General features: G+C 33.4%; 8 protein-coding genes across 10 annotated transcripts; 5 read left to right on the top strand and 3 right to left on the bottom strand.

Moving 5' to 3' along the window:
- Positions 1-384: 384 nt before the first annotated feature.
- Positions 385-2,058, bottom strand: LOC119642794 (antigen 5 like allergen Cul n 1). The gene is made up of 3 exons (XM_038042071.1): positions 1,891-2,058; positions 806-1,203; positions 385-719 (listed from the first exon to the last, which is right to left on the bottom strand). The coding sequence occupies exons 1-3, from the start codon at positions 1,993-1,995 to the stop codon at positions 446-448; spliced, it is 777 nt and encodes a 258-aa protein (XP_037897999.1). The 5' UTR covers positions 1,996-2,058; the 3' UTR covers positions 385-445.
- A 2,633-nt stretch (positions 2,059-4,691) lies between these two features.
- Positions 4,692-5,592, top strand: LOC119635932 (antigen 5 like allergen Cul n 1-like). Its single transcript, XM_038031008.1, has 3 exons — positions 4,692-4,814; positions 4,881-5,275; positions 5,337-5,592. The coding sequence occupies exons 1-3, from the start codon at positions 4,692-4,694 to the stop codon at positions 5,590-5,592; spliced, it is 774 nt and encodes a 257-aa protein (XP_037886936.1).
- A 1,995-nt stretch (positions 5,593-7,587) lies between these two features.
- Positions 7,588-8,359, top strand: LOC119636668 (glycine-rich selenoprotein-like). Its single transcript, XM_038032201.1, has 3 exons — positions 7,588-7,739; positions 7,796-7,880; positions 7,950-8,359. The coding sequence occupies exons 1-3, from the start codon at positions 7,721-7,723 to the stop codon at positions 8,128-8,130; spliced, it is 285 nt and encodes a 94-aa protein (XP_037888129.1). The 5' UTR covers positions 7,588-7,720; the 3' UTR covers positions 8,131-8,359.
- A 1,215-nt stretch (positions 8,360-9,574) lies between these two features.
- Positions 9,575-10,349, bottom strand: LOC119635844 (zinc finger protein 569-like; the record flags this gene model as incomplete). Its single annotated transcript, XM_038030891.1, has 1 exon — positions 9,575-10,349. A coding segment is annotated over one exon (693 nt), but the record flags the coding sequence as incomplete, so codon positions are not given.
- Positions 10,261-11,062, bottom strand: LOC119636664. The gene is made up of 2 exons (XM_038032189.1): positions 10,657-11,062; positions 10,261-10,605 (listed from the first exon to the last, which is right to left on the bottom strand). Exons 1-2 carry the CDS (start codon positions 10,915-10,917, stop codon positions 10,423-10,425), a joined length of 444 nt encoding a protein of 147 aa, XP_037888117.1. The 5' UTR covers positions 10,918-11,062; the 3' UTR covers positions 10,261-10,422.
- A 60-nt stretch (positions 11,063-11,122) lies between these two features.
- LOC119636651 (zinc finger protein 260-like) lies at positions 11,123-14,446 on the top strand. 2 transcript variants are annotated; one of them, XM_038032150.1, is made up of 4 exons: positions 11,123-11,344; positions 12,434-13,582; positions 13,638-14,011; positions 14,078-14,446. In XM_038032150.1, the coding sequence occupies exons 1-4, from the start codon at positions 11,228-11,230 to the stop codon at positions 14,391-14,393; spliced, it is 1,956 nt and encodes a 651-aa protein (XP_037888078.1). In that variant the 5' UTR covers positions 11,123-11,227; the 3' UTR covers positions 14,394-14,446. The 2 variants fall into 2 exon arrangements, with proteins under 2 accessions (XP_037888078.1, XP_037888087.1); XM_038032159.1 differs by lacking the exon at positions 11,123-11,344 and adding an exon at positions 12,170-12,258.
- Positions 11,470-12,372, top strand: LOC119636660 (protein CutA homolog). The gene has a single exon (XM_038032175.1). The coding sequence runs from the start codon at positions 11,780-11,782 to the stop codon at positions 12,260-12,262; it is 483 nt and encodes a 160-aa protein (XP_037888103.1). The 5' UTR covers positions 11,470-11,779; the 3' UTR covers positions 12,263-12,372.
- A 1,853-nt stretch (positions 14,447-16,299) lies between the features above and the next one.
- Positions 16,300-18,639, top strand: LOC119640263 (zinc finger protein 181-like). Of its 2 annotated transcripts, XM_038038166.1 has the most exons (3): positions 16,300-16,474; positions 16,560-17,274; positions 17,335-18,639. In XM_038038166.1, the coding sequence occupies exons 1-3, from the start codon at positions 16,367-16,369 to the stop codon at positions 18,624-18,626; spliced, it is 2,115 nt and encodes a 704-aa protein (XP_037894094.1). In that variant the 5' UTR covers positions 16,300-16,366; the 3' UTR covers positions 18,627-18,639. The 2 variants fall into 2 exon arrangements, with proteins under 2 accessions (XP_037894094.1, XP_037894087.1); XM_038038159.1 differs by having other exon boundaries at positions 16,560-18,639.
- The last annotated feature ends 360 nt before the right edge of the window (positions 18,640-18,999 follow it).

Below are 18,999 nucleotides of genomic sequence, written 5' to 3'. Positions count from 1 at the left end.
GAAATAGGAAAATTTTTAGGAAGTGAATTAGGTTTCCTGAAATTGGAGCGCGTGCTATAATGTTTTGAACATTTTCCGACATGCGGACCCTCATGAAAAGTACACAGAATATATCTGAAATTTTTTATGTATTACTACCAACAGAAGCGACGATGTTGTTAAGGGCAGATCTTGGCCGTCTACAATTTTCTTACTTGCTATAATTCATCCCTCAAAGGCGGTAAATACCTAAATAGCTGCAGCTATCGGATTGGCGTCTTCGCATCGATATTCATTATCTTTGATTCTTGTTTCTGCCAGCTTTTATTGGCCATGTTAAACACATTTTTTATATTTATTTTTTTTTTTTGCTTCTACGTCTAAATTTTTTTATTTATTTTTTGCTTTTTTTTTATTTCAAACATAAACACTTGTACGAGAGAGATCACCTGGTTTAGACCAAAGCTTATTGATATTCCACACCATCCTTAAACCATCTGTTGACTTCGTATTTCTCATTAGCCGAGCATAAGTTTTGATATTTCGAATTTTTACCGGTCTTACAATCCTGAGCCGAGGCACTGCATGATTTATAAATAGGGAACTCCATCATGTTGGTAGTGGCATAATTACAAGCTAGCAAGAAATACGTAAAACCATTTGATCTTGTGTACTGAGAAGCAGCACAACCCATATGCGTATTTCGTTCGGCAACCATGACTGTGAAATGGCCGATGGCTCTGTACATTAAATATTATTGATATTGTTGAGTATATATATAATATATTAGGTTGAAAATTTGCAAGAAAGTGATGAAATTACTTACGGTCCTTTATAATCTTTTGGATAACTGTCAATATAGCCTTGGTTGCAGTCGTTAACTTCCTCATACCAACTGTCGACAGCTTTTTGTATCAATTGCCCGTAATCAGGAGTGCCTGCTCCTGATCGGCCCAACTCAGCCAAATTCTGACCAGCATATTTAAATGTATTTGTATTACGGCACTTGTCATGATTCATTTCACATTGTCTGACATTATATTCAGCCAGCTTGGCCAATTCCGAATTCCATTTCATAGTGGCCATGCGACAAGCTCGTTTCAGTTTCGATTCCCCGCCGCCAGCTACATTATCACGTTTCTTATTATGCGCGTCTAGCAAAGTAGTCTGATATTTTTTCAAGTCTATCATTTTTGCGTCCGACGAGCATCCACTTTGAAATACCTAAAATATTCACCAGGTGATATTTACTTTTTCTACATCATCTACTTCATCTACATTTTTTTTTTTTTGTCTTTCTAACCATAAAACCGGCAATTGGACGTAGGGCATCTCGAATAGAATTCATTTATATGTCCTTAAAAAGGTGAAAAATGAATTATTATTTCTATAAATCATATGCTTGACCGATAGGAATAAATTGTTATACTCGGTCAGTTTATATAGGTTCAATGAATTTTTATCCAACAAATAACATATATTTAAAAGTTTTATCTTTGATTTTTCAAACTATTTCGATGGTTGACCTATTAGGCATCTAGTAGGCATTATTGCGATCGGTCATAAAATAAGTTGAGTGAGATGAGATTTTCAAAGTCGCTTAAGAGCAAACAGAACGAATGGCATAATCTTGACGGAGCCACTGATTCGCTTCTCTGTTTATTGTACTGAATCTTCAATATGAACCACCCTAATATTTGTGCAAATCGCGTTCTCGAAGCCATTTTCGCAACGATTCTCGCCGTATTAAATATTCGCACCAAACTTTAAAACAATATCGACTCTCATGTGTCAATTACGAATCCTCGATAAACATTTCCAGTAATGATAATCGCAATAAGAGAGGTCTTTACCCTAACTGTTCCCGGAAAAATTGTAATTATAAGATATAAACTTTTACTCAGTACTCACATTTTGACTAACGCATGCAACATGCTTTTCGCACAAGTTGCAATAGTCTACCGATCCAGCACTAACCAGGACTAAAAGGTTTAAAGTCGCGAGCACGAATTTCATTTTGCTTCAGTTTATCGTGTAATGATTAAATAACTCTCACTGATCGAATTATTAATACAATTTTCAGTTTTTATAGAGAAATTTGGAGCCGATAATAACCATATTTTCCATTGTTAATAATAATAGTAAGTAATAGCAAGTGGTCTTCAAAGAGTTTCTAAAGAGTTATTCATATCTTTTATAATAATTGTAATAAAGCGCTATTTGTTTTTCATGTCTACTACGTTTTTCTTTCTTTTTTTTTTTTCTGTTGTGCTAACATTATGTAATACCATTAACAAATATTTAAAAATGCACTTAGTATTATTCTGCATTAGATATATTAAGTAATTGTTCATCTTTCAATTGCATTATAAAAATATGAAAATAGAAGGAATCAAGTCGAATATTTGATAGCCATCGTTTATGCAATGCACTTTTATGCGCCCGACTGAACTTTCATGAAGTTCGACTTTAATGGAGGTACAAAACTTTTCAAACTCAATTCAAGCATATAGTTCCGATTACTGGCGTCTGTCATAGATTGCATATAGAATAGGTGTACACTACTTTAGTAATAACTATGTAAGAAATTGTTTAACAATGACATTTGTGTTTGCATTTAGTGTAATTAATTTGCACACAACACGTAGAAACCCGTAATAAAAAGATAAAGAAAAAGATAAACTATATATACATTGCATCGAAGATCATCTAAAAAGTGTTCAGCCTTGTAATGCAGCAAATAGTAATTAATTACTAATAGTAATTAATATATATACATATGTATATCAAGTAAGCGCCTTCTGCTACGTCAGCAAGCAATGTCTGTCCATTTTTGAAATTACTTAAGACCAACTTAAGAAGTTGGTCTCGAAACGGTCTCAATCGTCTATCAAATCCTTTAAAGCTTCTATTCGAGTGACGTAAAACGTTAGAAAAACCTAGCCATAAACTGCCGTCTGCCCGTAAGTAACTGTTGATCCGACAAATAGCGATTCTCTTCTTTTTTTTGATTTTTGTTCTGTGCTCACATTGAAAGCGATTTCAGTCATTTCCAGATTTTTAACCGAAATCAAAAAAAAAAATCAGCCTTTTATGACGGTAACCATGATAGTTGATAATCGTTTTTTTTGTTTTTTTGTTTTTTGATTCCTGTATGAATTTCGCTAACGCTGAACGACTAAAATACTAACGACAGCTACTGTGTCAATGTTCTAAAACGTCCCAAATTTGCACCAATCAAAACAATAATAAGCACAAATAAACTGCCAAGTAGGAGAAGTTATACGCTATGCAAAATGATGCAACAGATTGTTTTAAACAATCGGATCTATGGGGACCGCCAACTCGTCTGCAGTTGACATTCTAATTACCGCCTAATAGAAATTCCTAAGGAGGCTTAACACAAATAATTATGCATTTAGTTCATCTTTGGACGATGAAGTTAGTGTCGTATAAAAGAATTTCGCAAGCAAAGTGCGACTTCACTAATACAAAGTTCCCTCAGTTCTTGTTCTCGTTTAAAAAATAACGATTGTTCATTTTATTGCTTTAATTACTATTAATATTATTATTATTATTATTATTATTCTTAGAGATAATAGGCAAAACATGTGTAATCAATGCGTATTAAAATATTGCAAATTAGTTTTTATTTCATTTCATTTCATTCGTAACAATTCCCCTCGTACTCTTCTCTGTCAAACAAGACATCTTTAATGATTATTCCCCCCGATAAAATTTGTAACGCTCCTATCACAATCATCTCAGATAAATTTATAGTCGACAATGCAGCATAATTGGATGCTCGCCCGTTCGTATGCTCAATCAAAAAAAAAAAAAAAAACGTTAAAAAATTAAAATCGGTCGGAAGCGAATCTTTTATGACCATTACCGTATACCCCCAAAAAAAAAGGACAAAAGAAGTAAAAGAACAAGATTTTCATGCTCTACAAAGTCGAGTGGACGCAGCTGTTATTTTTTCATTTTCAAAACAAAAGTTCTTGTCGTATAGCCATGTGGACAATGTAGGCGTGTCAAATGATCGTCACGCAATATAAAGGTCAGTGATCCAAGTGAAACGATTTGGCGACATCAATGATGTTATTAATGACCTATTGGAGGCGAATAACATACAAAGTGTAGGAATGCTACTCGCGCTATGCAATCGATTTGCTAAGACAGTCAAAGGCTATTACCGCTCGCTGCTACTTCAATCGACTGCAACGACTCCGAGTTACCTGAGCGCCTCCTTTGCTCTTATCCTGGATGGGCAACTTCTCCTTAAATAGCACAATTGAAGTTTACGCTAACGCGACTTGTCAACTTAACCTATTCTCGTTAGGTTAAGTTTAAAAATCATAAATAGTTCGACCTATAATTCGACACATGACCATGTGAGTTCCATGTGATATTAAGAAAGTGAAGCAATACGTCATCCGTTCGCAATGGGAATGGAATCATAGAAAGGGCACCTCGAGCATCGTTAGCAAAGAATTGCGATATTAAAAACTCGACTCGGATATCTGCATGAATCGAGAAGATGAATCGATTCAAGAATTTATTTAAATTTTATTTTAAAAAATTTGCTTTAAAAATTCAAAATTTGTGCGTGTGATTTATTGTCATCTCTAGGAATTTCACCGAAATTAAAAGGTGTCAATATATAGAAAAATATATTAGTCGACAAACATATATTTTTGAAGGGCGTTATAATGATCGCCATTATAATATTCCTTTGCTTTATTCCCATCATTTTCGCCCTAACTACTATCAATTATTGCTCGCCATCGTTATGTGAACGCGGTGTTAAACATATTGGTTGTAATCATGATGGCGTGAGTGCGGAGTGCAAGTAAAATTTTGAAAATATATAAATCTTGAAAAAATCTATAAACTTTTAGAAATTCGCACCTACTTGTCCGGCAAATCATTCCATAATTAATATCGATGATAAAATGAAAGAAATAATCCTTGACTTGCATAACGAAAAACGTAATTATATAGCTGGTGGAAGTGATCGCATACATACGCCAGCTTGTCGCATGGCCACCATGCAATGGGACAACGAATTGGCTTACTTGGCCGAGCTAAATGTCAAGCAATGTAAAATGGCCCACGACAAATGCCATAACACCAAGGCGTTTAGATATTCGGGTCAAAATTTAGCTTTACTAAATTACGTGAATATCGACGACAGTGAACGTATGTTTTCCATGGCTGTGAGCAAGTGGTTTAGTGAAAGTGAAAACACTCCTATGGATTATATAAGAGCGTATCCTGCCCATCTTAAAGATCGGTTTGTTAATTAAATTATTAATAGTTGAAATGTATTAATATTTCATTTTCATCATTGACAGAACAATTGCTCATTTCACGGTTTTAGCGATTGATCGTAATAATCGGGTGGGTTGTGCCGCTTCGACCTATTCAATTCCAGAAAAATTTTATCGAGCCTATTTGATTGCCTGCAATTACGCACGTAACAATGTGAATGGCCATCAAGTTTATAATATTTGTAATGCGGCCGGTATCAAATGTGTTACCGGGAAAAATCCGTCGTATCTCAATTTGTGCCATAGCGCCGAACCTTATTTTATAAATAAATGGATCTAATTGATAAGAAACTGCATGATATGCGATCAATATATATTTTGATGATGTTTTGGTAAAAAAAAAATTTAAAGGACGATTAGAGATTGGAATTATATAATTCTAGAAATTAAAATAAATATCGCCATGTATGTAAAAACGACAACGAACGAAAGTTTTCTTTTAAAGAAATCCCCTACAAAAACTTTTAAATTCATAGGTTCACACCTAATACATGCAAGCATTCAATCACAATAGAAATTAGACAACTTGATTCGATATATTAAGCGGGATTCCAAGGATAGTGTTGGATTAAATACATGAAAATTTCAAATTTAAGCGAAAAAAGGCCATAGGGTCACCGTCCACTGCATTACAATTGTGGGCTTTTGTTCGGCAATTATGAAATTGAGTCAAATTTCAGCGCTACGATACATTAATTTGTATACATCCGACCCAAGGTAAAAAATCTTTTAAGTCTTATGATTATTGAACGACTGAAGAAAGAGATGACAAGATCTCAAAGACCTTTTGCGCTCTAATTACATTAGAGGAGATGCTTCAACTCGAAAGCTCTTAAGAACTGCATAATACCCATTGCAGAAGACCTATGGTAGAGTGTAGAGTAAATTTCAAATTCCATTTCTCCAATTTGAGAGATTTTTGCCCAGTAAAGGCGATTGTAATTTTTCAAAATGCTCAGTTTATGGTTTTTGTTAAATGATTAGACATTTTCCAAGTCTATTAATAATTTTCACAAAATCCTTTCTTCTTACATTTCACTATTTAATATAATTTATGAAGTCCTTTTTAAACGCTTTATTGACCTTCTGTCCTTTATGCGATCTTGAACTATCTTTAACTAAAGCTTACTAAATCTGTAAATAAAAAATTGTTCAAATAAATTCATTATTCCACAGAGACGATAACATAAGAATGTGTTAGAGAATTTATTGCATATTTTAATGAGCTTAAAAAAATAAATTATTGCGGGAGCTTAACCGAATTAAACCTTTGTATATGAATGAACACGCAGCAGTATAGGCTTGAGCATTCGTTATGTTAATTTACTGAAATCTAAAGACAAGTTTTCGCAATTTTCGAAATTACGATTTTGAGCTTAAAAACGGCATTTGCAGGAAGTGCTAATTACTATCACTTGTTGTTGCCGAAATTTGTCGAAGAGATACTAAAACATTTGAAATGATTTAAAGGCGAAAATTCCGAAGATATATTGGATCTCCACCGAACTTCAAGAAATCATGGCGAACTGATAAATTATTAGTTGCAAAGCTTTTAAATAATTGTAATAACGAATACACCCCAATTCTCTTTTTACCCGCTTCTGCAATGCCATGATTCACCCATAAGAACAATTACGCTTTCTTACACGAAACTGTTGTTCTAGCACGAATCCCCCCCAAAAAAAAAACATTCTCTAATTCTAATTTTTTAACGAAATCAGAAGTCGGTCGGTCAGTTACATGTGTAACTGACATGGTCTAATACGGGGAATAAGCAGATTTTATGATAATATTTTCTTTAAGTTGTACTTTAACTTGAACACTACATTTCCTTATACAGTGTTTATTCTATTCCATGTTAGAGTCTTCAGTTCGTAGAACGCAATAAGTCATTTCAATAAAATTATAAAAGTTGATGCTCAAATAAAATTTTTTTTTTCTTTCGATAGTGAAATTTCCAGTGTAATTTGAATTGATGATAATTTCTCAATTTTAACTATACGCTGGTTAATTGTCATATGTTTTAGCGACTAGTTACATTATAATGTCTTGCAAGCAAATATCTAAACTTTCTAGCACTGGCCGTCGGTTGCCCTATTTCATTCTCGATATATTACAGAAAATATCGTAATTCATTTTTTCAATTATAATGATTAAAATGGGAGTTTTGAACGGTAATAAAAAGAATATTTAAAACAAAAGATAAACTGGATCGACTTCACGGATGTAAAATGAGTGCCACTTATTTGTAATCAGTAAAATTAAATGCTAATTTTTACAACCATGTGCTTTTTTGTAGGAGCTGTGTGTCAGCCACGTAAGATTAAAATTAACAATTTCTTAATTCATTCTGGTTGTAAATTATAAAAATTCGTGGTGAATCATAAAAAATATTACGCCATTTAATAATGGTGTATATAGACCGAAGTATGTATTCACTTAAAATAATAAATTGCAAAAAATTATGAAATTTCTTAAAACAGATGGTCGCGTCTGTGAAAGCCGACCTTGGGATTTGAGCCGCATAATTGACATCTTTACCGGTCTGTGGTTTGTAATAGTCCATTAGTAAGTATTCCATTTTTGCTTTGGAATTCAGGAAAATGTGGATTACATTGTGATTGTGTGTCTTCTTAGCTTTCAAACTTTAGTTGCTCCCTTTGTGCCTCGACGGGATAGTGTACGACGGAATACAGGTTGGGGTTCGGGTGGTGGAGGAGGTGGAGGTGGTGGGGGTGGTAATGGAGGTTTACGTCCCAATCGTCGCATAGGCCGTATAACTAATACTATGGATTGCAATATACCTGGGGGCGGGTGATCTCGATAAAGTGTCCAAGCACCCCAAGTTATGCAAGCAATGTTATTTACGAACAACACCAAAATACTCCACATTAACATTGCCGACAGCTTGGACACTGCAGAAAAGTTAAATACTTTTTCTTAAGCAACTTTCCATTTTGACAGCTTGCTGCCCGTATGACGAGACACTTGTAAACTCCTAAAAAGAGGGAAGTGTTTCTGACATTTTTAATGGAAGGCTTGCTTAAACATTAGTTACAAATTTTTTTAAGTTATAATCGCTGGATTTTTTCTCATTTTATACAAAATATTCTTTATCTTAATAGTCGAAGTCAACTAACTAGTCTGGCTTAAAAAATAGATTTTTATTTGATTATTTCAGTTTATATTTTATTTTATTCTAAACGATTATTAAGTAGTTAATAGCTGCTAAATTGTACATTGTAAATAAAGCAATCAATAAAAAAAAAATTTATTCATATTGAGACGGGATAAACAATAGAATATCAAAAATATTTTTTTAGTTGGGCTGTCCGAACAATGCATTGATTGAAATGATCCTTCATTTTTATGAAACTAAAAATTTGATATCTGCTATAGATTATAAGTTTTTGGCTACCATTCGGGCACAATCTTTTTAAACTTAATTTGTGTTTATTCGCTAACGAATATATATATGATCAGTTTAAAGCCTTCAGCACATCAACAACAAAGAAGCTGTCGACACTTAAGTGATGCGACATCTTGCGCTGATGAAGAATGCACGTTTTCAATCATGTCAATGCATTATATATATATATATATATATATATAAATAATTTTATATTACGTTCTCATGGCGATAAAAGAATGAACATTGTAATAAAGCATAGGTAATAAATTAGTTACGGTACTTATGGTTTATTAGTAGAACGTAAATTTACCAATGCTTGCTCTGCTGGCATTTTAAAGCAAATGTGTTTACAGTTTTTAATAAGCGTCATGGATTAGCAAGGCAACCTTAACTTCAATTTTAAGATAACTTTTAGATAAATAAGGTTTAAACGATTTCGTGTTCCAAATGTAAACTCTTCTCTTCGAAATCGTTGATAATCTCGTTTTGTACATTTTATAAAGAGACAGTTTAGCGAATCCAATTTATTTAGGACTTTCTAAAACTACAAATAAATACCACTTCGATTCGATTATATCGAAGTCTTCAAAAATTTCTTAAACTGTTGTTAATTTTTTTAGATGAAATCGTTTATTGAAGTGCGATTAGTTTCGTTTGGAGTTCTAATATTAGGTCATGCTTCTAATACACTTCCCAGGTGAACTTTACGATGCGTTTTCATAGCCGTTGGCTGTCAAAAACTCTGCCCACAAATTTCGCATTTGTACGACTTTTCACCGGTCTGTATATACCGATGATGACGCAATGTTTTTAACGTACCAAAAGGTTCGCCACAATAATCGCAAATATGTTTTTTCACCTTAAAATGTACCAAACTCGTATGATAACGCATATCACCTTTGGATACAAAGCGTACTTCACAACCCGCGTGCTCAACGCTCCGAATATTTGGAATGTGATCGCATATGACAATCTAGCATAAATCGGCGGGCGTATGTTACGTCACATTCAGGACACTCATAATTTGCTTCAGGAGCGTGATGACGAAAAACATGAATTTTAAGCGTGTAGGGTGATTCGAAAATTTGTGGGCATTTATCGCATTTATATTGCTCACGGTCGTCACTGTGTTTGTTTTTAATATGCTGAGCCAAAGAATACTGATTAGCTGCTATCAGACCACATTGCTCGCATATTATACGCAATTCTTCTTTACTAGTGAGATGCTGCAAAAAACAATGCTGCTTTAATATAGCGGATGTTTTAAATGATTTGAAACATTTATCGTAGATATAAGATTTCTGTTGGCGTTCCGCAATGTGATTGTCCAGAATATGAGCTTTCAAAGTTTTTCGCAAACTATAGGACCTTTCACATTGTGTGCATTTGTAAGGTCGTTTTATGCACTCATGTTCACGTTGTTGGTGAGCGTCGTATTTGTGCTGTTCATAGAAATACTTTTTGCAGAGATTACAGCGTATAATTATTTTAGTTTTCTTTTTTCGGCAAGTATTTAATTTTGGGGGTTTAGCTATTACTTTATTACTTTTATTTGTATTGTCAACTTGCAGCGTTCCCGGTTTATTTAATTCCTTCCCGATTTTCGTCGCACTTTTTCGAACCTGCTATTTGGCAGATACATTTTTGATATTATCGAAAGTTTGAAAAGTTACATCTTCTCCTCGCAAATCCTCTATATCAGTGGGCTTCCACGTTTCTTATTGGATGACCTTCACGCAATCCTGGCAGTTCTTTGGAGAGGATGAGTGCATTGGCAGTGTTTACACAAGAAGTCAATACATGATTGTCGTTATTAATTGCATTTACTTCGACCAGCGGCTGTTCTGCAGTTATTTCACTGTTTCGAATATCTCCGCAATTCTAGAAGAAAAACTTGCTATATAAATGTTTCAAATAACCGGATAAAACCACCGTCGCTGGTTTATATAGTTTTTCACACTGTAGTACTTTTTTCAAATTGTCATAGCTCTGTATAACAATTAAGCAGTAATTTTGAAAATCCTGCCATTTTTGAAGACATGAATGATATTGGTGTCCTCTATTTGCAGTTATGTTGTGCGCAATGAAATCTAAAAGCTGTGGATGCTCAACGATGTTTACATAATTATCGTCGTTTTCGTTTGTATCAATTAATTGCAATTGACATGTACCGCAATAATATTTTACATCCATATTTGTTAATAATTATAGGAAATTTGTAAACGCCTCATTTCCTTTTTACTACTGTATTATTTGAGTAAGCTTTAGAAAATTACGTCTTAGTAGTTATCGAAAACTTGGTGTACAAAAAAGGCTTTCAATCGCATTTCAGCAATTAATTTTTAGACAATTTGCAAATGTGAATTGTTTTCTTCTTCATATTTGACAATTCATTCATCGAGCATTAATGCTTTAAACTGCATGGTTTCTCTGAGCGGATAAAATTATTTTATCGATTCCATTGCTTTCTTTGATTTGTGTATTCAGCTTTCAAGTCATAAAAATGAATTTTGTATTAAATATAAATGTTTGCCGGGTTTGTATGAGAAATGAAATGTTTTGCGATATATTTAACGATAAAAGTTTATTAGAAAAATTCAAATTTACTACCCATTTACCGGTATGTATAAAATTTAACTCTATTACTATAAAAGTATTACAAGAATTTTTCGTGGAATGTAATCTTTTACATAGATAGTCGAGACGACATTGCTAGTGATGTAGAAAAATTAGTAATCGATTAACATTGAAATGGTTTGTAGTAAAATACTAAAATGGCTTTCGCTAATTGAATAAGGAATAGATCATTTTATGAAATATTTTTTAAATAACGCACACGCTAATGATGTTTCTTCGACCGACATCAGATGTTTAAAAAAATGTTCATCTTTTATCCGTTATTCGATTTATAACAGTATTGTGTGTTTGTGTGACGATTTAATCAACAACACTATTGTTATCAGTAAAAACGTTTGTTTTTTTTGACTTAGTAATACAGTGTGCAATTTTGTATATAGAAAAAATATTGAAATTCTTATAAAATAAGTGCGTGTTAATGATTTTCGGCAAACGTTTGTTTCGGACAACATCCTGTTTGCTGTTAGCAAGTAAATTGTCATTGTTCAGTTTTTGCATTGCAACACAAAGCTTGTGCTCGACATCGTCAAGCCGTCTTTACTCCAACTCCACCATGTCTAAACCGACATACTGCTACGAGCGTGGTAGTTCTTCTATAGCATTTGTTACGACTCCCGATGATGAGACAGCCAGAAAGATTGCACGAGGTTTGATCGAGAATAAATTAGCTGCCTGTGTAAATGTTATACCGCAAATTCGTTCGATATATATGTGGGAAGGCAAAATCAATGAAGACAATGAATTTCTGTTAATGATTAAGACCCAAAGCAGTCGCCTAGAAGATCTTACGAAATATGTACGCGACAATCATCCATATAGTGTAGCTGAAGTTATCACCACGCCTATCGAAACGGGCAATTCGCTCTACCTTAAATGGCTGGAAGACACTTTGAGAAAGTAAGCCTGGTCTATCAGTGTGGGGCGGCGCATGTTTTCATTTTCCAATTTAGAGTGAAATTTGTGTAGATCGAAGCACCTCTCTAAAAATAAAACCCATTTGCCTATTAAACTTAATAGAAAAAATTATTTGTTTTATTATTATTTGTAGTATTGTTGTTATTATTTCTTCTAGATAATCGAAAATGACAATTTGCCGACAGTATTGTGTTCAAAATGCCTTTTACACCTGAAAGTGTGCTATAAATTTATCAAACTGGCCCATGAAACAGAAATGAATCTTAAAAGTTTCCTACTTAAGGTTAACAGCGACTTTAAAGAAGTGTTGCAGAATAAGAAAGACAAAGCCAAACATGATGATTTGACAATTGATGAGGAGATGCTCAGATTATTAGATCAAAATGATGAAGAGTATGATAATGAAAGTAAATTTGTAACGAGGACTTCTCAAAAAACACCTGACTCCACGGAAAAGACATGCGAACAATCAAATGGCCATGAGCAACAATATGTGAAAAAAAACGAACTTAATGCGAAAGAATCGAAAGATTATGACCAATATCAGTACGGTAATGATATAGTCGTTGATGTTGAAGAAGAAGAGCGTTTATCAATGGACGAAATAGTGCCAGAAGAATCTTTCGAGAAACAAGAAGGATATGCTTATGAAGATAGCCAAGACTGCGTCAATATGGAGGCCGAAGAACAACCTCTTGACAGTGAATATTCAAATAATAACGAAGTTGAAGAAGACAAAACTACTCGAAAACGAAGCGAACAAAATATAAATGATGGTTACTTGCGAGAATATGAAGCTATGCTTCAGGTCAATAATTTACACAATAATACATGCTGCGCGGACGAAAATTCCTCCATGGATGCTGCATCCCTTCACAGTAACATCATAGAAATAGATTCGAAAGTAATGGAAGCCGAATTAGAGGATACGCAATCTTCCATAACTGAGAAAAGCAAACCGCATAAAACTTTAAATAATTCTTTTAATGCGACTTTACCGCGTTTCTATTGCGCCCAGTGTAATCGGGATTTTAGTACCAAAACTAATTTAAATCGTCATATGTCAGCGCACGCCGGCAACAAGCCGTACGTTTGTCACACCTGCAATAAAAGTTTCTCTCAGAATGGTTCACTTAAGCAACACATGTACACGCATACCGGTGAGAAGCCGTTTGTTTGTGAGATTTGCGATCGTGGTTTTACCCAATGCAAAAATTTAATATATCACAAGCGTAGACACACCGGCGAACTGCCGTTTCAATGCGATCACTGCCGGGGTACGTTTCGTCAGAAAGATGCTTTAAAGGTAAGAATTTATATGCGCATCACGTAAGAAATATTTTAAAAAACATCCGCTACAGGTGCACTTCTTTAAACATCATATGATTACGGAGCAAACTTACGACGGTCAATCGACCTATGTGTGCACTATTTGTCAGAAAAGCTATCACAATAAAGCAGATGTCCAAAAGCACATGTTCTATCACGTTAACAATAAAAATAACTTTGTTCTGACCGATGCCGAGGCCATACAACAGGAAGCTGAAGATGAGGTCCAGGATAGCATTTTGCCAGACAACATGAATGCAAATTTTTTAGTTAAGGAAATGGATGTAAACGATGTTGTTCTTTCCAAGGCAAACTGTGTTGTAGATGTTAGTGCTAGCTCAGCTGCCGAACCCAGTCGAGCTAAACGTTTTAAATGTCGTAAATGTTTCAAATGTTTTGCAATCAAGTAAGACTATTTTTTTTTTTTTTCCTATAGAGAATATTTAACGGATATTTTATTCACCCTTCTCAGAAAGAATCTTTTACGTCACCTGGCTTTACACGATATCACAACGAATACTATTAAACATCCTTGTTCTTTTTGTGATTTAACATTCGATACAAAATATGCTGTCTGCGCTCATCGTGCTCAGCAACATGCGAACCTGATTGGCAGTCCTATACAGTGTAACGATTGCAATATGGAATTTTCAACAATGAACTCTCTAATGGAACATCTGAGCAAACTGCATCAATATCAATGCTCCGATTGTCCAAGTGAGAACTTTCAATCATTGAATGATTTGAAAAAGCATATGTTAGATCATAACTATGAAGAAACAGAATAAATAAGTCAACTTTACTGCACATTCAAATATATTGAACATTAATATATATTTTTTTTTATTAGCAATATTATTTTTAATTTCTTATTCGCTACCAGCATACTTTAACCTTTATAAAGTCCTTCGCTCGCAAAAGGAGCATTGCTAGTCAATGCGATTTGGGCGATTTAGTGAAATTTTTGTGCTGATATCGTGCGTGCATCGAAGCTTAATTTTAAACATTGGAAATATAATTTAATTTTACTTATTTCAGATTTTTTACTTTGAAAATCGTAATTAGATTAGTTTATCGATATAAATTCGAGAAAACTGTAGTTGTCTTGTAATGGAATGGTTTTCAACATTTTCCTTTTTTTTTTTTTGTTTATTTTTAACATACTTATATATAAAACTACAAACATTTGTATATTTTAATGTTTTATAATAAATTGAAATTTTATAACAAATACATTTCGGCGAGATGAAATCAAAATTGTATCGCCCCGGGTATCAATTACTCTACTCCACTTTGTCGAACAGAACTCTGCATTTATTTTCGACATAAAATAATAAAAACTGTGTCGTCTTGCAAAGGTGCTAAGATTTACTTTTCATTTATATAGGAATGGAGGCAAAAAGAGAAGCGCAAGAAGTCCATATTAGTAAAGTTAATCTACTTATTGAAAAGCTGAGATTCTACACCTATTGGTGTAGTAAAATGTCGAAAAGTTAGGTCCTGTTGTCAAATAAAGGCTTAGTTTTCAGGAGAACTCTTATACAGAAGAGGCTCAAGAAATGGATTTATTTGATTTAAACTTATCATAGTAAGTCTTTATGTCAAATGACTATTTTGGGACAAAATCTTCATCATGGAATACTAAAAACATGAACTTGTCGCCAATAAATGCTTATATTTTGTATAAATGCTTATAAACGCTAGAGCTTACAAAACTGTCGCCGCACAACAAAATTTTTCGCATAAAATTTTACCTTTTATCGATATTTGTTATAAATACTTCGACTTGAGCTTATTTCGAAATAGGGCTATGTGGAAAGTAATCAAAAAATGGCCGATCCAAGACCACGTTTACGTATAAAGTTTTATCAAAGTATTTCGGCAATTGTGGTCTGCAAATTGAACACAAGAATTAACAAATAGATGAACAGGTATTCCACATAAAATTAATATAAGCTTACCAGAAATAGGGTAGAATGCACATATGGTTTATGAGCGAATAATTACGCAGACTTTTCCTAAGTTAAGGGCGATTAAAATGTCAACTTGTTTCTCATCTCTAAAAAAATCCGTATATTCTTCCGTATGCCGGCACATACATTTTATAGGTAGTTGGAGTCATATTTTAAAATAACCAATTTCTGTTTTGCTTCCTTTTTTTGTTTTTATAAATATATATATCTTAAGGTCTTTGCATCGTAAATGCATACAAGCGGGGATTTTCCCTGATCATTATCGTCAAAGCGTACATATACCCTCTAGTTTTTTGTGCATTATAGCCACAGTGTATTTGCCTGAAATTAATGAAATAAAGCCTAATTTTTTACGATCCTGAACGACTTAAGAAATCTTTCCATTTGCTTATGCATATTGTAAAGTGTGTTTCCAGTGCCGTACAATTCAATCTTATCAGAAGTGATTTATTTCGTAAAAAATTTTTATTTTGCAAAATTTTGGATAAAAATTTTCAAGATTTTCTGTTTTGCGAATATGAATGGAGAAAAAGTTATTTGTTTATCATATTATCATATAATATATATAATTTTTGAAATAACTTATTTCGATATATAACACATCTGTCTTAGAAGAATGTTTATTCACTGTAATTTGTTAGCTCACTATAAGATAACTGAACATCTGTTTTAGTCAAACTTAATGTGTTTTGTTTGGGAAGAGTAAATACTGCAACTTGAAATATTTAAATAATTTTGTAATGTAAAGAACACAAGCATATTGTATTAAAACATTTAATTTTATTGCAATGGCATTGAAAATGTGTAGGATTTGTGGCGACAATAAAGATTTAAAATCTATATTGATGGAAGGAGAAGAACTACAAGAAAAGCTTTTAATCTGTACTAATATAAAGGTATTTATGATTTAATATATGAAGAAATAAGAAATATACTGATTATATTAAAAAAAAAAAAAATAATAAAAAAAAAATATTTTAGATAAACATAAATGATTCCTTACCTAAGCACATATGCGTCAAATGTGAACAAAATCTAGAGTTTTCTTATCGCCTGCGTAAACAAAGTGAAGCCACCGAAGAACGCTTGAGAAAGGAATTAGAGGCAAACGTTGACCAGGCGACACAAATAATACCTCAAGAAAAGAAGGAACTTGATCTATTAGATGAATTTGTCCTAGATGAAAAAGTAGAGGAATTCATAAAAATCACTGAAGAAGAGAAAACCATTGCAGCTTGTATATCAGAACAATTTCAATTACAAGAAACACACGTTAGAGATATACGCGATGAAATTGAGGAATATGATACGAAAACTGATATTGTCGATGATGTCGTAAGCGATAACTGCCGCGAAATCTTGGAAGGAGCACGAAGAGAAGATGTTATCGATTTAATAAGTGAATCTAGTAGTATTGCTAATGATTGGATTCCTCCTACCGATTCCGAAACTGACATAGTGCCTAGTATTGATGATAAAGAATCAATGTTCATCTGTCTTATTTGTGGTCTCACATGCCACTTCCGTTCGAATTACAACAATCACCTCAAGACGCATCTTTCGTGTGATAAGATTAATGGTATAAAAAAGAGGCATAAATGCCCTCATTGCGATAGCTCTTACTCTCACCGCGCAAGTCTCAACCGTCATACCCGTACACTTCATCATGACTTAAAAACTTACACGTGTCCAATATGTAAAGATAATTTTGCTGAACCAGATGGTTACAAAAATCATATTATTTCTTATTCCAAAGACATTTCGCGCGATGGGAAGCGTTTGTGCACTGATGCGCGTATCAAAGAAAAGCCATATGCCTGCACAAACTGTAATAAAACCTTTTCTACCACAGGCGCTCTCTTGAATCATCAGCGAAATCACACTTCATTAAGGCAATATCAATGCGATCTTTGTTTGCAAGGATTCGTAGAGCTTTCCGATATGAAGAAGCATAAATTGGCACACGACAGCAATGGTCCATTGTTTTGTCAAATATGTCGCATGGGCTTCATTGAGAAAGGTAATTTGAGACGACACATGCGTAAACATGTCAATAAAATGCCATTCGCATGCGCTCTATGCTCGCAACAATTTTATACACTTTTATCATTGACAAAACATAGTACTAAAGTGCATGGACGTTCGGTGCCATATAACAATAAAGAATATAATAATATTAATGATCTTAGTAATACTGAAGAATACAATATTAGTAATACAGATATTCATAACGGCAGCAAAGAATCTTCGGAAACTGATGATGCGTCTGAGACTATAGACAATTCACAGATTGAAGAGAATGCAATATTGATTCAGAATGGTTTTGAGAGTAATATCATTAGTAGTAGAATATATTCTTTAGATTGCATTAGCAGCGAGAATAAGCGAATTTTAGACGCTGAACATAATCGACAGAATAAAGAATCGATTCAGAATGGATTTAATAATAGCGAGTTTATTTGTGGTGAAATGTACTCTTTAGATGGTAGTGGCAGCGAAAATGCTAAAATCGTTTCCGAAACTTTAGATTCAGAGCATATTACGCAAACGGAAGAATCAGTCGAAAATGCTTTTGTTAATGACGTTCAGATTAGTGGCAGAATATATTCTTTAGATTCTGTCGGAAGTGATAATATTGAACATGTTTCTGAAACTTTAGATGCTGAACGTACTGAACATAATGAACAATCGATCCGAAATGATTCCGATAATAATATTCTTATTAGCAGTAAAATATATTCTTTGGATTCTCCCAGCAGTGAGAATACTTTGAGCGCATCTGAAATTTCAGATAATCAACATATTGAACAGAGGGAATCATCGATTCCAGACGGCTATGATAACATCCTTATTAGTAGTGTCTATTCTTTCAATTCCGCTACCAATCATAACGTACAAGACTTTCTCGTAATCGAGTCTTCGAATTCAAATGCATCGGTAATTGATATCACCAACGATATAGAAGATGAGCCTGCAAGCCAAACAAGAACAGAACAAGTTAGTACTGGAGATATGCACTTTCATGGGCTTCTTACTAGGAGTACATAGTAAGCATTTATTACATTTCTTTGTGTATTTGTGTTAAGTAGAATAATTCAAGTAAAACAAAATTATAAACAATTTGACTTTCTTTATTATTTTAAACTAGTAAGAGATCCTACTTTACTATATTTTCAAACTTCAATCAATTTTGCTAATCGTTGACTTCATCATTCGATTTTTTTCTACTTTCGCAAATAAGTCTTTTTTTCATTACTATTAAGAAAAGTGATGAAAGTATTTCTGATTAGATTAACTTTCTGAATCAATTAAGAAAATGTCTACTTGCCCAACGTCTATTTAAAAAAGTGTGAAGAATGTCGTCGAAAAGTGATGCATGCCAATAGTAAAAATTAATTGCTTGAGATTATAGAAATTTGAA

The sequence above is a fragment of the Glossina fuscipes genome, unplaced genomic scaffold (genome assembly GCF_014805625.2).
Source record: "Glossina fuscipes isolate IAEA_lab_2018 unplaced genomic scaffold, Yale_Gfus_2 0, whole genome shotgun sequence".
NCBI lineage: Eukaryota > Metazoa > Arthropoda > Insecta > Diptera > Glossinidae > Glossina > Glossina fuscipes.
Note: the sequence above shows the minus strand (reverse complement) of the source record. Positions and strands in the feature narration are given on the sequence as shown.

Coding starts and splice junctions, on each gene's coding strand:
- LOC119642794 (XM_038042071.1), bottom strand. CDS start 1,995: ATGAAATTCGTGCTCGCGACTTTAAACCTTTTAGTCCTGGTTAGTGCT. Junction 1,204..1,890: donor TTGCATGCGTTAGTCAAAAT/GTGAGTACTGAG, acceptor TGAATATTTTAG/GTATTTCAAAGTGGATGCTC. Junction 720..805: donor CCAAAAGATTATAAAGGACC/GTAAGTAATTTC, acceptor TTTAATGTACAG/AGCCATCGGCCATTTCACAG.
- LOC119635932 (XM_038031008.1), top strand. CDS start 4,692: ATGATCGCCATTATAATATTCCTTTGCTTTATTCCCATCATTTTCGCC. Junction 4,815..4,880: donor TTGGTTGTAATCATGATGGC/GTGAGTGCGGAG, acceptor ATAAACTTTTAG/AAATTCGCACCTACTTGTCC. Junction 5,276..5,336: donor CCTGCCCATCTTAAAGATCG/GTTTGTTAATTA, acceptor CATCATTGACAG/AACAATTGCTCATTTCACGG.
- LOC119636668 (XM_038032201.1), top strand. Junction 7,881..7,949: donor TGGTTTGTAATAGTCCATTA/GTAAGTATTCCA, acceptor GTGTCTTCTTAG/CTTTCAAACTTTAGTTGCTC.
- LOC119636664 (XM_038032189.1), bottom strand. CDS start 10,917: ATGGATGTAAAATATTATTGCGGTACATGTCAATTGCAATTAATTGAT. Junction 10,606..10,656: donor AACTATATAAACCAGCGACG/GTGGTTTTATCC, acceptor TTTTTCTTCTAG/AATTGCGGAGATATTCGAAA.
- LOC119636651 (XM_038032150.1), top strand. CDS start 11,228: ATGAATTTTGTATTAAATATAAATGTTTGCCGGGTTTGTATGAGAAAT. Junction 13,583..13,637: donor GTCAGAAAGATGCTTTAAAG/GTAAGAATTTAT, acceptor CATCCGCTACAG/GTGCACTTCTTTAAACATCA. Junction 14,012..14,077: donor TTCAAATGTTTTGCAATCAA/GTAAGACTATTT, acceptor CACCCTTCTCAG/AAAGAATCTTTTACGTCACC.
- LOC119636660 (XM_038032175.1), top strand. CDS start 11,780: ATGATTTTCGGCAAACGTTTGTTTCGGACAACATCCTGTTTGCTGTTA.
- LOC119640263 (XM_038038159.1), top strand. CDS start 16,367: ATGGCATTGAAAATGTGTAGGATTTGTGGCGACAATAAAGATTTAAAA. Junction 16,475..16,559: donor TAATCTGTACTAATATAAAG/GTATTTATGATT, acceptor AAAATATTTTAG/ATAAACATAAATGATTCCTT.